The following is an 18253-nucleotide window of genomic DNA, read 5'->3' on the forward strand; positions in this document are numbered from 1 at the left end:
CAGGACCCAGAACGTACTTATTGCACATTTCAGTAGGGGAGATGTTTGTAGAAGTTGCATCACTATGAAGTGGCCTGGTAGTAGTGGCAATTTCTTACTGGACCTTTTGATGTAATCGATATTAACATCATTGTTTAGATAATTATTTGCCAATACTGCTACTGACCTTAATGTCGATACGCGAAAACGCCCAACAGCCCTGCAGGAGACGGACCACCCAAACGTCCATCTGCAAACTCGGGTGGCCCTAAAATCCCAGCCTGTGACCCTCTGACATTGACCTTTGCTCTCTAGGTGCAATGTGAGAGGCTGAGCTTAAGCACGCCCTCGGTGTGCATCTTGAAGAGGAGTTTGAATTCGGTGGGGAGCTGGTGGGACTCCTGCCACTTGGTGGTGAACTTGGTGCCCTTCTTGTCGTAGTAGTGGTAGGGCAGCTCCTTGCCCGTGTTGGGGTCCCAGCCGAAAGGCCAGAAGCCGTACAGGTGGATCTGTTCACACAGAGAGGAGGCCAGCGTGAACATCAGGATCCCCGTGCTCAGACGCTTCGGAGAAAGCTGCTTCGTCTTCCAGTACCTGAGAGGAGAAACACATCAGTTATTGACACAACCCATAAAGATGAAAGACATAATTGTGTGTAGTTTTGCTACAGAAAAAAAAAAATCTTGTCCAGTTGCTGCTGTTTTTTTATTTGTTCAGACGTGAACCTGTCACAAATTTTAAATGTAAATGTAACTCCTTATGTAAATAATTGTATAATTAATAATGTAATTGTGTGATTACATTAATGTAATACAGAAAAATGCATGAAATCTAGGGGTTAAAGAAGTGTTTGTCCCAGATAAATCATAGGAGAAGGAAAAAATTAATAGTTAATTCATCTTAGAAACACTAAAGATTCACTTTTCATATTTTTGGTCAATATGTTATGAAATTTTTCACGTTTAAAAAGGACAGGTGGGGTAAAAATGCATATATAAAAAATGACCAGAACAAAAAGTTAAAGTGGTAATTACTGAATGAAAACTGGAGAAGGATGAACAGTGTTTGTCACTGAAGTTTTCCTTTAACAGTAATATTTCTATATAACAAGTGTTTCCTTGTAATATGTCATTAAGTTCTTGGTGTGGGTCACATGACTTGTCAACACTGGAGTACAAAGTCATCTGCACTGTTGTCCTGACAGCTGCTGGAAACAGAAGCTAATTTTCCAGGTCACGGACCACCGAGAGCCCCCTCTTCCATATGCACTACCACAGAGCTATCAATACACTGTTAAAAACATTTATTAAGCTTGTTTAAATGGTGTGAGCAGCGTTTTTACACTGAGATAAATACACTTAACTAAATTACTCAATAGCATCTAATAGTTATGGTGATTGGTTTCCACTGAAAAATTAAGAATTAAAAACATAAAAAAGTTAAGTCAAGAATATGACAAAAGTAATAAATGTCTCTAGTTACATATCCTCTATCTGCTCCATTAGATGTTACTCTTTTGGTCCACTGAAAATGTTTAAAAAAGTAAATATTGCTGATTGTATACCTGTGACATCATTTCCTCCATAAAACTTTCTAATACACCAATCAGGCATACCATTAAGACCACTGTTCCTTGTTTCTACGCTCATTGTCCATTTTATCAGCTCCACTTACTATATAGGTGCACTTTGTAGTTCTACAGTTACAGACTGTAGTCCATCTGTTTCTCTGATACTTTATTAGCCCCCTTTTACCCTGTTCTTCAGTGGTCAGGACCCCCATGGACCCTCACAGAGCAGGCACTATTTGGGTGGTGGATCATTCTCAGCACTGCAGTAACACTGACGTGGTGGTGGTGGTGTGTTAGTGTGTGTTGCGCTGCCAACAGCGTCCTGTGACCACTAATGAAGGACTAGAAGATGACCAACACAAACTGTGCAGCAGCAGATGAGCTATCGTCTCTGACTTTACATCTACAAGGTGGACTGACAAGGTAGGAGTGTCTAATAGAGTGGACAGTGAGTGGACACAGTGTTTAAAAACTCCAGCAGCACTGCTGTGTCTGATCCACTCAGACCAGCACAACACACACTAACACACCACCACCACGTCAGTGTTACTGCAGTGCTGAGAATGACCCACCACCCAAATAGTACCTGCTCTGTGAGGGTCCATGGGGGTCCTGACCACTGAAGAACAGGGTAAAAGGGGGCTAACAAAGTATCAGAGAAACAGATGGACTACAGTCTGTAACTGTAGAACTACAAAGTGCACCTATACAGTAAGTGGAGCTGATAAAATGGACAATGAGCGTAGAAACAAGGAGGTGGTCATAATGCTATGCCTGATTGGTGTATATACAATATATACTAAAAACATATTTTATCTCCCTCCTCCTCGTCTATTTCTTCAGATAAGAACTAAACTAAATATCAAAATGTGAGCAGAACAAATAATAATAATAGCTGAATGACATAGAACTGATGGAGAATGTACTGTAGATAGTTCTATACAGAACCTTTTTTAAAAGGTTTCCATATAACACCCAAAGGGTTCTTCTATTGTTACGATGTCAAGCTTGTAACAACAGAGGAACCCTTTTGGGTGCTATATGGAAACCTTTTCAAAAAGGTTCTGTGTAGAACCGTCTATAGCACATTCATGCATATTTTCCATCAATCCGAAGAACCCTTTTATGATAAAAAGAACCCTTTAATCATGCAAAGGGTTTTTTTGAGTGTTCATGGTTCTATATAGAACCCTTTTATTTCCTAAAGAATGCTCGAAGAACCATCTTTTTCAAGAGTGTATATAGAACCCTTTTCAAAAAGGTTCTATATGGAACCATCTATAGCACAAGTGTTCATCAATCCAAAGAACCCTTTCATGATGCAAAGAACCCTTTAATTGTGCAAAGGGTTATTTGAGTGTTCATGGTTCTATATAGAACCATTTTCTTTATCAAAGAACCCTTGAAGAACCATCTTTTTTAAGAGTGTACATAAAACCCTTTTCTAAAAGGTTCTATATAGAACCATCTACAGTATATTGTTCATCAATCAGAAGAATGCTTTAACAATGCAAAGAACCCTTTAATTATGGAAATGGCTCTTGGAATGTTCATGGCTCTATATGAAACCATAAAGAACCCTTGAAGAACCATTATTTTTAAGTGTGTAAATGACCGTTGCTAACGTCCCAAGGTACATACGAACAGTCGGAAACATCTGTCCATTTAAAGAAAGCCACGCATGTTGGGCTTCAGGGTTAATGTGCTTGAATCAAAGCTCGTCATACACTGTGTCAATAGGCAGAATGCAACATGGAGAGAAACGGTGACCATCCGTGAAGGTCAGCGGGCATTTTTCACGCGGCCTGTTTCTGCTGTCCGCTGCTGGCCTGGGCGCAGTGGCAATGCGCTCAGAGCAAGGTTACCTCTCCATATACCGGCCTAATGGGACACTGCTGATCAGCCTGAACTGCACACCACAGGGGACGAGACAGAGAGGGACACAGACAGATAAACAGAGGGAGAGAGAGCACAATGGAGGCGGAATGAAAGAGGACGCTGCTGGGGGTCAGCAGCTTTAAAGGGCCCATGCCTCACTTTTTTTGTTTATTTACTATTCACTCCACAGTCTATATGGTCTTTGTTCTGAATACATTGCTTTTGTGATGTCCAACTAATTTGCATACATTAGTGATTTGGCCTACAGCAGCTTAGCCCCGCCCATTTACCATTCATCCTGAAGTTATAAGGAGTGTTTCAGTCCAACCGCTTTCTGAATGAGGTAAGTTAAAGAACAGCCAATCATAAGACGTATCATTTACATATTTCAGTCCTAAAGGCACAGTAACAGTCTGTTTTGAATGTATTGTTTTTGTGATGTCACAATCCATACAGTTCTTACATGCAAATTAAGCTACAAAAACAGCCTATTTAGAATGTGCTGTTTTTGTGATGTCATAATGTCCCAAAGCACTGAATGTATTGTTTTTGTGATGTCAGAATGAAAGAGGGAGCTCTTTCATTTCTTTGCTATTCACTCCACAGTCCATACAGTACATGTACGGGAATTAAGCTTCAAAACAGCCTGTTTTGAATGTGCTGTTTTTGTGATGTCACAAAAGCTAAATCATTTACATATATCCACCAATAGCAGTTTAGCCCACCCATTCATGCTGAGGTTGTAAGGAGCATTTCTGCACAAACAGCTTTTTAAATGCACATGGCATGACGGCCAATCAGAACAAAGCTCATTTAAATATTTCAGTCTTAAAGGGACAGTAACAGAAACAGTTTGTTTTGAATGTGCTGTTTTTGTGATGTCATAAAATCCTAAAGCAGAGCCCAAACATTTCTTCCCAGACTGCTTTTTGAATGCACATGACAGCCTATTCTGAACAGGGCTCATTTACATATGTCTGTCTTAAAGGGACAGTAACAATAACAGCCTGATTGGAATGTGTTTTTGTGATGTCACAAAAGCCAACCCATATACACATATCAGCCTATTCAGCCTACAGCTGTTTAGTCCCACCCCTTCACGATGAAGTTATAAGGAGCTTATCTGCTTGGACTGCTTTTTGATCACATGGCAGTAAATTAGAATAGAACTCATTTACATATTTCAGTCTTAAAGAGACAGTAGCAGTCTGTTTTGAATGTATTGTTTTTGTGATGTCAGAATGAAAGAGGAAGCACTTCCATTTTTCTTCTGTTCAATTCACAATCCATACAGTTCATATATGGAAATTACGCTGACTATTTAGAATGTGCTGTTTGTGATGACATAAAAACCTAAAACAAATCGCAAACATTTCTTCCCGGACTGCTTTTTGAATGCACGTGGCAGCCAATCAGAACAGAGCTCATTTACATATTTCTGTCTTAAAGGGACAGTAACAAAAAGAGCTTGTTTTGAATGTGTTTTTGTGATGTCACAAAATCCAACCCATTTACATATAGCTGTCCATTCAGCCTACAGCAGTTTAGCCCTGCCTATTCGCACTGAAGTTATAAAGAGCGCTTCTACCCGGATTGCTTTTTGGATGTACAAGGCAACCAACCAGAATCAGGCTAATTTACATATTTCAATCTTAAAGTGACAGTACCAAAGACAGCCTGTTTAATTCTAAGGGATAAAGAGAGGTTATACAAAAATAAACCCAAATTCGGGTGCACAAACTGGACCTCAGGGAAAGGAATAAACAAGAAAACTGAAGGATATGGGCCCTTTAACTGTCCCATTATGGAAGCTTATGTGAGTATTGGGGCACCTGCGTGTCTATCTGTAGCAAGGCCTATTAAATTACTATCAACATTAAACTCTTAGGGTGTCTAAGGCCTATCTGAGCTGCTTAAAGGCCGCAATTCCGTCCAAGCCGCTCTCTTTAATGGGATTGCAGGAGATTACAGTGCAACAAGGCGTTTCTGGTGGCCAGAAAGGGATGCATGCTAAGCCCCTCTTCATTCACCTCTACAGGACTCCATTCAACAGCACCTCTCCAATTCTCTCCATCGATCTCTCTCCGTCTCTCTCTCGCTCTCAATTCAATTCAAAAGGCTCTCTCTCTCTTCTTTGTCTGTACGTCTGTTTGCCCCCCATATACACTGTAAGTATCCTTCCATACCTCTCGTTTTTGATCTTTTGATCATAATATAGTGCGGTCATCAATGTTGCAACACTGGTATCACTCACATCATCACTTTCTTCACTTTATTTCTAGCATTGCTCCATTTGGTGTGAGTCTTCATGTTGATTATAGTCTCTTTCTCTCTTTCTCTCTCTCTCTTTTTTCTCTTTTCATAGATTATCACTTTACAGTACAAGGCTGCTGCTTTTCTTGCCCGTCCTCTCTGCGCTCAATACAACCTGAATAAAACCGCCAGAGCTCCCGGCTCTCGTTAAAATGCATTTGATGCTATTTGATGTTAACCTGCAAAAACAGGGCCACAGACTCAAGACTGCAATGTGAGAAATCAAAAATGAAGGATCCTTTTTTAAGGACAGAAATTGCCTCATTTCAGTCATCTGGGACATTTGAGGTGCTATAATTAAGGCAAGACGCTGCAGGCAGAAATGACTATTTTAGTCTCATCATGCATCTTTTTTTCCCCAGATTTTTGGTTAAATTGCATCTTTAGCACATCTTCTCTTAAACTGTAATAATAAAAACATCAAAACTTAATAGAAATATATTAATTTTAGCATGTGGGTTTAGCTTCACCCACACTCAGCCCAACCGCATCACATACAATCTAAACAGAATATCTAACTATGTCTCAAATTTCCTTTATAGTAATGACAAAATTCACACAAACAGTGCATATTTTCTGAGATCTCACTGGGCACTGCAGCTCTGAGGCCCATTCTTAAAGGGAAATTCCACCAATGTTTAAAAATGTATGTCTACTTAACTGGTTAACACCTAAACAGAGTCATTCAGAGTGGTTTGGTGTGAAACGCTCTGCTCTAGAGAAACTTACAGAGTCAGAACTGTTCACAGTGGTGGTGATAGGAGCCAGACGTCCACCTCTAAAAGCTCCCTCACAGAAAGTTACTACATGAAATGGTTATGAATTCACTGCCTGATGACTGAGACACTGTTTTATGATAGTTTTGAGAAGATTTTGGCTTTAATTTTTTGTTGTGAGGTAAAATAGTCCCCAAACAAAACTTTATTTTTATTATTTTAAACTATTTATGATCGTCAATATTCCATATAAACTCAGAAGACTCGTGTAGGTTCACTGGTGGTTTTGGATGGTAAATAAAATGTCTATATTTGTGTTGTAGTCATGGCGACCCCTGGTTCCTATCACCACCACTGTAAAGACATCTGAACTATTTCACACCAAACCACTCTGAATCACTGTGTTTACATCTTAGTTAAAATGTAAAAAAATATTTTCCTTTAACAGAAACTGTTTTGTTATAACTTTGTGTTCAGTTGCATTTAATATCAGGGAAAGTAAGTTACAGATAAAGTGAGTATCTACAAGGCATCCACAGTGGAGTCTCACAATAAAGCATTAAAAAAAAAACAACGCAATTAAATATATTTGGATTTATATGTTTAACTCATGCCATTTCTAACCTGTTGACGTATTGCATGATGTTTCCAGGCCAGGCCAGCTGCACTCTGAGCTGACCCCTGTGCTCCACGAAGAAGTCCACAAGCGTGCGCGTGACCGTGGCGGAGGTGTGGAAGAAAAAGGCGGGGATCCAGAGGATGGCCCTGTCCAGCTTCTTCAAGCTCAGGAAGAAGTTGTTCCTGTCCTGGATGGTGAGCAGGTTGTTGTAGTACTTCTCCAGGATGCTGGGGTTAAAGGTGGTGAGGTTGGTCCGTCGCCCCACGTCTCTGCGGAAGACCTCGGTGGGCGCGAAGTTGCAGCGGAAGACGAAGTCGTACTTGTCGATGGTGGGGCCGCACCGGCTGCCCGTCAGGATCCCGCTGTTGCCCACGACGGCGCAGGTGTTGTATCGCTTGTTGAGGACGGGGGAGGAGTCCGGAAGCAGAGAGCGGAAGTTCTCGCCGATGGAGAAGACGTATTTATGGCTGGAGTAGTCGTAGTGCATCAGCTGACCCACACGCACGCTGTTTTTGGTCAGGGTGAAGTTGTGTGGCACGTCGATGTACTGGGCAATCTCTTTACTGCAACACAGACAAGAACCCACAAACAATCACTGTTCACATCGGGGGGCTTTTCACACTGGAACCTTTAAGATTCGATTGTCCAGACAATGTTCCTCCTACAAATGCATTCTTTTGTAGCTACTGTTGCAAATGTTTGAGGAACTTGGCAGAGCTTTTGCAAAAATCCTATTTAACCTAAAGATAGACTGACAAATCTTTGGTTTTGAGGCTAACTGAAACTAGACTGGTTTGTATCAGCAAATGTATATTTGGGATGTGTCAAAGACATAGCAAAAAACCTTCATTGGACCAGTCCTAACAGATAGATCACTTTATTAATCAACCAAACAAAGTACAGTAAAGAGCAAAACAAGAGCACAAGTATTGCCATACGCTATTATACAGATGCATAAATAGAAGAAGTAAAGATATATAATAAAATATACTAAAACAACCACAAAATATAATGTGCAGTACGAGGATAAGTGAGTAAAATTGCATTGATATCATGCAGGTGACAATGCAGTGGTGCATGTCACGACCAGTGGATGACCCAATTGACCAAACACTGTAAACGACAACATATGTTAATAGTTGTGCAATAGGAATGTGTGTATAAACAACTGGCAGCGCAGTATGCAATATGTATGGATGTAACAGTTTGACCTTTCACACAAATGTAAAACACATATCAACTGAAGTTAATATCTCATTTTAAATTTAGGTATCTTAGCCAAAATTTGTGGGTGGAACAAGGGTGGATTTGATTCAGTTCAATTCAGTTCAGTTCAGTTCAATTCAAACACGTTATTTGTCTAGTACCTTCTACAGCAGACACTGTCACAAAACAGCTTTCCAGAAATGTGGGTCTTTACACTTTACAACGAAAGACTCCCTATGAGCATGAGGACGAGAAACCAGTACTCAAAAGGAGAAACTGCCTAAGAGCATGAAGAAGAACCACTGAGAGGAACCAAGACTCAAAGGGAGAAACTCTAAGAGCATGAGTGAGAACCACTGAGCCAACTCTGCAAAGGAGAAACCCCCTGAGAACATGAGGAAGAACCACTAAAAGGAGCCACGACTCAATGGGAAAAACTGCCTAAAGAGCATAACAATGAATCATTGAGAAGAACTGAGTCACAAGGAGAAACTGTCTGAAAGAACATGAGGAAGAACCACTGAGAGGAACCAAGACTCAAAAGGAGAAACTCCCTGAGAACATGAGGAAGAACCACTGAGAGGAACCAAGACTCAAAAGGAGAAACTCCCTGAGAACATGAGGAAGAACCACTGAGAGGAACCAAGACTCATAAGTAGAAACTCTCTAAGAGCATGAGTGAGAAACACTGCACCAAACCTCAAAAGCCAAAACCGCCTGACAACATGAGGAAGAACCACTGAGAGGAACCAAGAGTGAAACAAAGACCACCATAAACAGGTTATGAGTTCATGAAAGGGTTGTAGTCATGAAGCTCATTTGTTCTTGGTGCACCAGGCCCAGACGCACAGAGTCTACTGAGCAGCAGCTGTGCAGGCAGTTTGGATCTGTAATGGTTCAGTTTGGATCTGACGTTCCTTCAGTTCAGGTCTGCACAGAGGCAGCCAGATTCTCAGATTTTTCATGTTCTTATCTGTAATGGAGTCTATATTGTTTCCCATCACAGTTCCTCTTGTTCTCCATGACCCCAGATGGATTAACAGAAGATTAGACTGAGTATTTTTTCCCCTGCTCAGTTAAATGTTGCTGGGTAGGAGTAATCTCCTTTGACCATGTGCTAGGAAAACAGCAATGAAACAGAGAGAGGGGGAAGACCCATAGTGTATACTTTAATAAAACGTATAAGATTTTTAAAAATGGGAAAAACGGCAGTTACCAGCCTGTTTTATAACCATGATGTTACTGGTTCTTAACTGACAGCAGTAATGAAACAGTGACTGTGTTAATCAATCATGTTAATCATTCTTAAAGAGAAATTTCTACCATTTTTTAAATAATTTCCTCATAATTCTAAATTTCAGTGGCTGAGATGTAAGCAGTCATTTAGTGTGATTTAATGCGAAATACTCTGTTCTACTCTCTTAAAAAAGTGGTTCTTCATGGGTTAGTAAAGACAATGGTTCTAAATAGAACATTGAACACTTGAAAGAATCATCTGCATGGTGAAATGGTTCTTCCGATTGATGGAGAATGTGTTGTATATGGTTTTATACAGCACCAAAAAGCGTTTTTCGATTGTTACAACTTAACATTGTGACAACAGCAGAGCCCTTTTTGGTACTATACAGAACCATTTTTTTAAAAAGGTTCTATATAGAACCACATACAACATATTCTTCATCAATGTGAAAAATGATTTGACCATGCAAAGAACACTTTAAGCATGCAAATGGTTATTTGAGTGTTCATGGTTCTATATAGAACCATTGTCTTTACTAAAGAACCCTTGATGAACACAAACAAGACAAACACTCAGATGTCTTTACAGTGGTGGTGATAGGAACCAGGGGTCGCCATGACTACAACAGAAATATAGACATTTTATTTACTATCCAAAACCACCAGTGAACCTACACAAGTCTTCTGAGTTTATATGGAATGTTGATGATGGAAAATAGTGGAAAATCAAAAAATATTTATGAATATATAAACAAAAAAGTTTTCTTTTGGGACTGTATTGTAGCCTCCATGCCCTGCAAGTACTTGTCTGGTGTGAAAATATGTTTTAGGCCAAAGTCTTCTCAAAACTATCATAACACGATGTCTCAGACATCAGGCAGTGAATTCATAACCATTTAATGTAATAACTTTGTGTGAGGGGGCTTTTAGAGGTGGACGTCTGGTTCCTATCACCACCACTGCGACAGTTTCTCTACCACTATGAATGACTTTGTTTACATCTTAATGGTTTTGAAAATCATTTTCAGGGTCTTCAGTGCTTTACCTTTGCTCCAAATAGGCCGTCTTATTAAACCTCCACTTGGAGGAGTTCTCCTGCAGGTTCTCGTTCAGGGCGTTGTTCAGAGGTGTAAATGCTGGGTCCAGAAACTTCATCGCCAGTTGGGACCTAAAGAGAAGAAAAGAAGGGATGAATAAAAAAAGGGGGTTGGGCTGGGGGGGGGTTGGGCACTGGGGGCAACAGGAAAATGGAGTTTCCGTTCCATTTCACAGGAGGACCTGGTCCTGATGTCACGGCAGTGGCAGCTGCTGAAAGTAGCTCGGATCAATGCCACCCCATCCGCCCCTGCGCCACTCACCCCCTGCCCCGGGCAGTCAATGGCCACTCTAATTAAACAGCCTCTTTTTAGACTTCAGGCCTGGTCAGTTTCTCATCCTCACTCATTAGTGCTTGTACTATTTTATTAGTAAAGGTTATTGAGGGTTGGGCCACTGCCTCAGAGACAGAGCTTCAACACGGTACGAGTGAAACGTGTGGGACGCTTAATGTGCGGTTCTTTTTGAAGATATACTTTCTGACCAATCGAAGGTCTCTTGTTTTTTTCAAAGTGTCTAATGCACAAAAATGCTCCAATTAAAGTTCAAACAGCCTAAAAGACAATTCCACTGATTTTCTGCATAACTCAGTGTTTGAGACGTAAACAGAGTGATTCACAGTGGTTTGGTGTGAAATGGTTCAGATGTCTTTACAGTGGTGGTGATAGGAACCAGGGGTCGCCATGACTACAACACAAATATAGACATTTTATTTACCATCCAAAACCACCAGTGAACCTACACGAGTCTTCTGAGTTTATATGGAATATTGATGATGATAAAATAGTGAAGAATCTTGAAATGTTTATAAATATATAAAAATACAAAAAAATATTTTGGGCCTATAAACAATGTCTCTGGTATCAGGCAGCATATTCATAACCATGCATGACTTTGTTTACATCTTAATGATTGAATTATGCAGAATGTTTTGAAAAATCTGTCGTGTTCAGGGTCTTCTGTGCTTTACCTTTGCTCCAAATAGGCAGTCTGGTTCCTATCACCAACACTGTGAACAATTCTGGCTCGGTAAGTTTCTCTAGAACAGAGCGTTTCACACCAAACCACTCTGAATGACGTTGTTTACATCTTATTCGTTTAATTATCCAGAAAACTTTAAATATCAGTGCACCTCCCCTTTAAAGTGTCTTTCTATTTAACAGAAAAGCAAATGGTCCACATTCACAATGTACATCGACAAATCACTGCACCGCACTGCAGTAAGCATAAACTATTAAGAGCGATGGCGCATAAGAGGGTTCTTTGGAGCAGCGCCTAGTGATGCCACACTTTCTTAAAACATCAGTTCAGCTGAGTGGTTTTCAGCCTTTCAAACGGAGTTTTTAAAAGAACCGTCCAATGAAAGGCTCTCTATGGAACCAAGTGGTTATTCTACGGTACCACAAAGAACCTTTTGGCACCTTTGTTTTTAAGAGTGTAGAGCCCTTAGTGAAAGTGTGTGAGGTGGTTTAAAAGGTATTTAATATAAAATATGGATTATAATCAGAAGATCAGACAGTCTTGACACGTCCAGCAACTTAGAGAAAAGTCCAGAGTCAGTGTTAGTGCTGGGTGATGATTCTACTAAACCGGTTCAAAGTCAGAGTTGAAAACACTTTTGAACTCTTTTGGACTGATTTTCAGGCTTTGGGACACATTTACTTCAAAACAATGGGTTCTAACTGCTTACCATGTGGCCATGAGGGGACAGGGATGCAGCCTCACTTCCTGCTCTAGAGGGGGCGTGGCTAAAATAAGCACCTGTCTTCATTTTGAAATTAAACTCATTATAAATCAAAATTTTCCACTTAACTTCAAAATAAATCAAAAAAGATCTTTCAAAAAATAACATTATTTTGACAAGTGTAAATTGGCCAGATACCCCCCCAACAGTAAGTACCCTATAAATGATGATATTGTATATATTTAGATTATTACTGCCTCTATTAATGCCTTGGGCTTTAATAGATCATAACATAATCCCTGTAAATATTTAAGCTCTGAATATTTCAGTGTTTATTAAATATTTTCTTTCACTGTGGGGTCGCAGTCTGATTTAATTCAGTAGAATGGGCCACACTGTCTGTACTGGATTCTGTTATAATGACATACTCTGATATTGCTTTTCAGTTTTCCAGTAATATTAATAGATCAAGATATAGTGCCTATGAATAAGTCCTGTCCCTTTGGTCGGGCAGTTTTTAGTTTTTGTTTTTTTATTAAAGTTTGTGCAAAGTATGCCATTTTGCTGGATGCTTTAAAGTTATTTAAAATACACCAAAACTAAATAAACAGTACGTTTTCATTTTCTGATTAATGTTTATAGTACTGTGTAAGTTGCCTCTTTGGAAGTAACTGGAACTGGAACTGGATCAGACCAATCAGAACTACAGGCATGGACAAAATAACAGAAACACAACATGAAATACTCATTGGCCATTTTATCAGAAACACCTACCATATGTGCACTTTGTAGGTTTACAGTTACTGTTACTGCACAAATTATCATCCCCCTTCAAGCCCGAACAGAAAGGGACCACCAAAGGACCACCACTGACCTGATATTATTTGGATAGTGGTTAATTCTCAGCATAGCAGTGACACTGACAGTGTGTGTGTAGTGTGAGTGTATCAGATGTGTATCAGGTGTAGATTTCCACACTGTGTACACTGGCCACTTTATCAGAAACCCCTCCCTTGTAGATCCACTTTGCTAACGTACAGTTAGAGTCCATCTGTTGATGCACAGTTTGTGTTAGTCATCCTCTAGAACGTCAGTAACGGTCAGTTTCTGACCACAGAGCCACTCCTGTCTGGATATTTCTGGGTGGCGGTCTCCTCTCAACCTAGCATTGACACTGGTGTGTGTGAAAACCCCAACAACACTGCTGTACCTGATACACTTGCACCAGCACCACACACACTACCATGTCACTGTCACTGCTGTGCTAAGGATGGACCACCACCCAAATAATTCCTGGACAGTGGTGGTCCTTTGGTGGTGCCTTTCTATTTTGCAGTAACAAATGCGCTACAGTCTGTAACTAAACATACAAAGTGAACATATATGGGAGGTGTTTCTGATGCAATGGACATTGATTAGGTTCTTTGACTTGTAATAATATTTGGTGCTATACAGAACCATTTTTAAGAAGGTTTCATACATAACATGTTCTTCATAGAACCGTTTAACCATTCAAATAACCATTTATGCCTTCAATTGATTCTCAGAGTCTTCACCGTTCTATATATAGTAAGGATGTACAAGCAGAGTCAGCCAAGATTTGAATTGTTAGAGTTTTGCTCAAAACATGATGTGGGCAATCAGACCCAGTCGGCCCTATACGCTATACGCTCATTGCGTAGGGCCACGCAAATAACGCAGGGGCCCCACCTCCCTCTTGTGTTAAAGCTGTTTGTTGTTTACAGCTTCGATGAGAGGATGAAGTGGAACAATCCATCTGGTCACAATAAAAAGAAAAAACACAGTAAGAGTGAACTGCGGCACAGAAATCAGGTAAACTTGTGTTCTCTCCACTCACTGTTGTCAACAAATAACAGTAACTTCTGTTTTGAAGTCAATGTGTCCCAAAGTCTGAATATTTTATTAACTAATAAAAGTTGTTGTGTTACAACAGAAGTGCTGTTTACAAACTGAGTCCAGTCCAGTCCAGGCCAGACAGTATATAGGCGTGCTGGTACGATCCTCAAAGGAGCTCATCATTTTAAAACAAGACAGTGATTATCTAGTCTCTCAGTCAAGGTTTAGTTACAACTCTGACTAAAGCAAAATGGAAAGCAATGGATTGACATTGATTATTGATTAAATATTGAATTTAAAATGTTGATTAACTGGGCAAAATGGATGCACATCTCTCAGTAAATAATAACCAGCCAAGCCACAGTACAAACAGTATTTATATTTGTTATTTATTAGTATTTATAATTATTATCATTTTACACTATGTTTTTGTATCATATAGTATGTTATTATTCCCTTCTCTTGAAGATTGTACAGAAAATAGTCTAGTCAATAAAAATTGTTTGTACCTCATTCTGTTCTGTAAGGTCAACTTATTCTTGGATCGACAGATGGAGCAGGCTGTTTTAAAGGAGGGAGGACTGTAGTGAGAGCACTGGGGTGTCAGGTGTGACTGTGTGGCAATTTCAAATGGTTTACATGGCTCACGGGACACATAGGAGGACCCCTTTGCAAAATTTTGCTTAGGGCCCCAGGGAGGTCAGGACCGGCTCTGTCGGCAATTGGCCAGTTTATTATATACAATATAATACATCATAACACAATCATGCATGACTCATTGTAATGAAAAGCCAGTCGCCTCTCACTTTTGATGTACCACTTTATCAGATTCATGTTATTTAAATGAGAAACTGATTTAAAATAAAGATTACATGCCAAAATGCTCTTAAGCGATTTTGTTACTCAGTCTTTAAGACCGATATATATATAAAAATATATTTACACCGATCAGGCATAACATTATGATTATCTTGTTTCTACGCTCATTGTCCATTTTATCAGCTCCACTTACTATTCTCAGTCCAACAGTGACACTGAGGTGTTTAAAAACTCCAGCAGCACCGCTGTGTCTGATCCACTCAGACCAGTACAACACACACTAACACACCACCACCACGTCAGTGTTACTGCAGTGCTGAGAATGACCCACCACCCAAACAGTACCTGCTCTGTGAGGGTCCATGGGGGTCCTGACCACTGAAGAACAGGGTAAAAGGGGGCTAACAAAGTATCAGAGAAACAGATGGACTACAGTCTGTAACTGTAGAACTACAAAGTGCACCTATATAATAAGTGGCGCTGGAGCTCTGATCTGATTGGCTGTCATGCCTTGCGCCTCATTAAAAAAGCAGAAACACTCCCTATAGCTTCAGCATAAATAGGATAGGCTAAACTACTAGACAGGATATGTGGATGTATGTAACACATTTTGTGACATCACAAAAACGATTAAGTGAAAATGAGCTCAGTTTCCATATATCGACCGTATGGACTGTGGAGGGAGCAGCACGTTTTTGAAATTTTAACCATTTTTACGGGCTACATCAAAGCCTTAAATGGGTTCTACATGATGTGGGCTGTTTAATGCTAACTTAATATCACCTGATACTGTGATATATTTGGAAAATATTGTGATATTGACTTCTGTCAGGGTATGTCAACAAACCATCTCACTGCAGCAAGCATATGGCCCTTCCCTCCCCTCTCCTCCCCTCCCCTCCCCTCTGTGCTTGGGCAAAATGGCTCCCTACGCAACCTGGCTATGAAGCAGAAGCTCAGAAATCAACTGGAATGAAGCATCAGGACCACAGGAGTAAATCAGGACCACGGACAGCTCCATCAGCCACGACTCTAACGTCAAAGACACGCATTCCGCATCCCAGCACTTCCCCAGTCTCTATTACAGAGAGAGAGAGAGGGAGGGAAACGGGGTAGAGAGACACTGTGCTCCACCAGGGTCATATTTACACGAGTTTCTTCAAAAGCTTCAGGTTTTGGCGCTAAAAGCAGCCGCAACCCAAAGGCCATGACGTTAGAAAGCAGGTGGGGTGACTGTGCAGAATCCCAGCATCAATACGCTGCGAAATATGAGCGCGTGAGCTCAGATCATCACAGCCTGTCCTCATTCTTCTGCCCAGGCTTGGATTAGTGCGCCTGCGCCGTTTGCCAGGACCTTACTGTACCATAACACCAAGGCCTCCAGTACCTCTCACGGTTTCAGGGGTATCAGTGCGGACAGTAGACCCCCATCCACAAACCCACCAATCTATACACCAATAGGATGAACACAACAGCGTGCAGCGTCTTAAACAGGCGGCCAGCATCGCTGAAACGCTCCATAAACGTTCAGTAAGGACGTTGCTGGGGTCATTCCCACTTACCTAAACCCTGCATGGAACATGTACATCCTTGGACCCCCGGGGTTGGCGTATTTGGGGGCAGTGAAGATGAAGTCTTTCTTTATGGAAACGTAGCTGATGAGGGAGAGGATGAGCAGAGCCACGCTGAACATGACCAAGCCGAGCACGCTGACCACGCGAACCATCGTGCAAAGCGAAAGAAACGAGAGGAAAATGAAGGAAGTCAAATAAAAAGAGAGGAGGCGATCAGGAGGAGAGCTCCGGCATGGCGGAGAGAGAGAGGCTGCCGTTAGGAGATGTGGTCGGATGCGTTCTCCTCTCCGTCCTCCCCTCTCTCCGCGAGGCATCGAGCTGCCATCACGGTGTCTCTCGCGCGCGCTCCGGGGCTCAGTGCTGGCGGGATAAACGAGCGATGCAAAAGGCTTTTCCACTCCAACGAATCGGTGGATATTTAAAGGAGACTCGACCCAGGAAGAGAGGAAACCAGAAAAAAATCAGAGACACGAGCGGCTCCGGGGCGAAGAGAGAGAGACACCCGGAAAGAGTTGCGCGTGGCGTGCAGAGCAGCGCGGATTACGCTGCAGTCTGGATACGTTTGCAATAGAACGCATCTGTGTTAATCTGTTTTAATCTGCACTCATTTGCCATTTTCTTTGTACAACAGTAAAAATCTGGATATATTAATAATAAATACATATTCATCTGCAATAATCTGGAGGCGGAGCGAATAGTCTGTACATTGACAATAGCTCAAAACATTTGTAACAGTCTAGAAATATTTGCAGTGGTTTAGAATTTACGAAAGTCTAGACATATTTGGAGTAGTCTAGAAGCATTTACAAAAAAATATTTGCAGTAGTTTAGAACATTTGCAAAAGTCTAGAAACATTTGCAATAGTTTAAATTGTTTGCAGTAGTCTAGAAACATTCGGAGTAGTCTAGAAACATTTGCATTAGTCTGTAAACATTTGCAATAGTCTATAAACACTCGCATTAGTCTGGATACATTTGCAATAGTCTATAAACACTCGCATTAGGCTGGATACATTTGCAATAGTCTAGAAACATTTATAAAAAATATTTGCAGTAGTTTAGAACATTTGCAAAAGTCTAGAAACATTTGCAATAGTTTAAATTGTTTGCAGTAGTTTAGAAATATTTGGAGTAGTCTAGAAACTTTTGCATTAGTGTAGAAACATTTGAAATAATCTAGAAACACTTGCATTAGTCTGGATACATTTGCAATAGTCTATAAACACTTGCATTAGTCTGGATACATTTGCAATAGTCTAGAAACATTTGCAAAATTCTAGAAAAGGTTGCATTAGTCTAGACACATTTGGAATAGTCAAGAAACACTTGCATTAGTCTGGATACATTTGTAATAGTCTAGAAACATTTAGGAAAGTCTGGAAATATTTGCAATAGTCTAAAAACACTGGCATTAGTCTGGATACATTTGCAATAGTCTAGAAACATTTGCATTAGTCTAGAAACAATCATGACAGTTTTGGTATATTTACAGTAGTCTAGTACCAATTGCATTAGTCTATAAACATTTGCAGTAGTCTATTTATTTGCTATAGTCTGGATATAGTTGTGCTACCCTGCATGCATTTACAGGAGTTCAGATACATTTACAGTAGTCTGAAAAGGTGTACAATGGTCTAAATTGCAGTAGCCTGTACATTTACAGTCATCTAGATAGTTTTACAGTTGTTTGTACATGTACATCTA

General features: G+C 40.4%; 1 protein-coding gene across 1 annotated transcript; it reads right to left on the minus strand.

The window, feature by feature from the left end:
• Positions 1-207: 207 nt before the first annotated feature.
• Positions 208-16902, minus strand: st8sia3 (ST8 alpha-N-acetyl-neuraminide alpha-2,8-sialyltransferase 3). The gene is made up of 4 exons (XM_036588453.1): positions 16538-16902; positions 10566-10688; positions 7081-7638; positions 208-573 (listed from the first exon to the last, which is right to left on the minus strand). Exons 1-4 carry the CDS (start codon positions 16861-16863, stop codon positions 291-293), a joined length of 1290 nt encoding a protein of 429 aa, XP_036444346.1. The 5' UTR covers positions 16864-16902; the 3' UTR covers positions 208-290.
• Between the last annotated feature and the right edge of the window lie 1351 nt (positions 16903-18253).

Source organism: Colossoma macropomum, unplaced genomic scaffold (genome assembly GCF_904425465.1).
Source record: "Colossoma macropomum unplaced genomic scaffold, Colossoma_macropomum, whole genome shotgun sequence".
In the NCBI taxonomy this organism is placed as follows: Eukaryota; Metazoa; Chordata; class Actinopteri; order Characiformes; family Serrasalmidae; genus Colossoma; species Colossoma macropomum.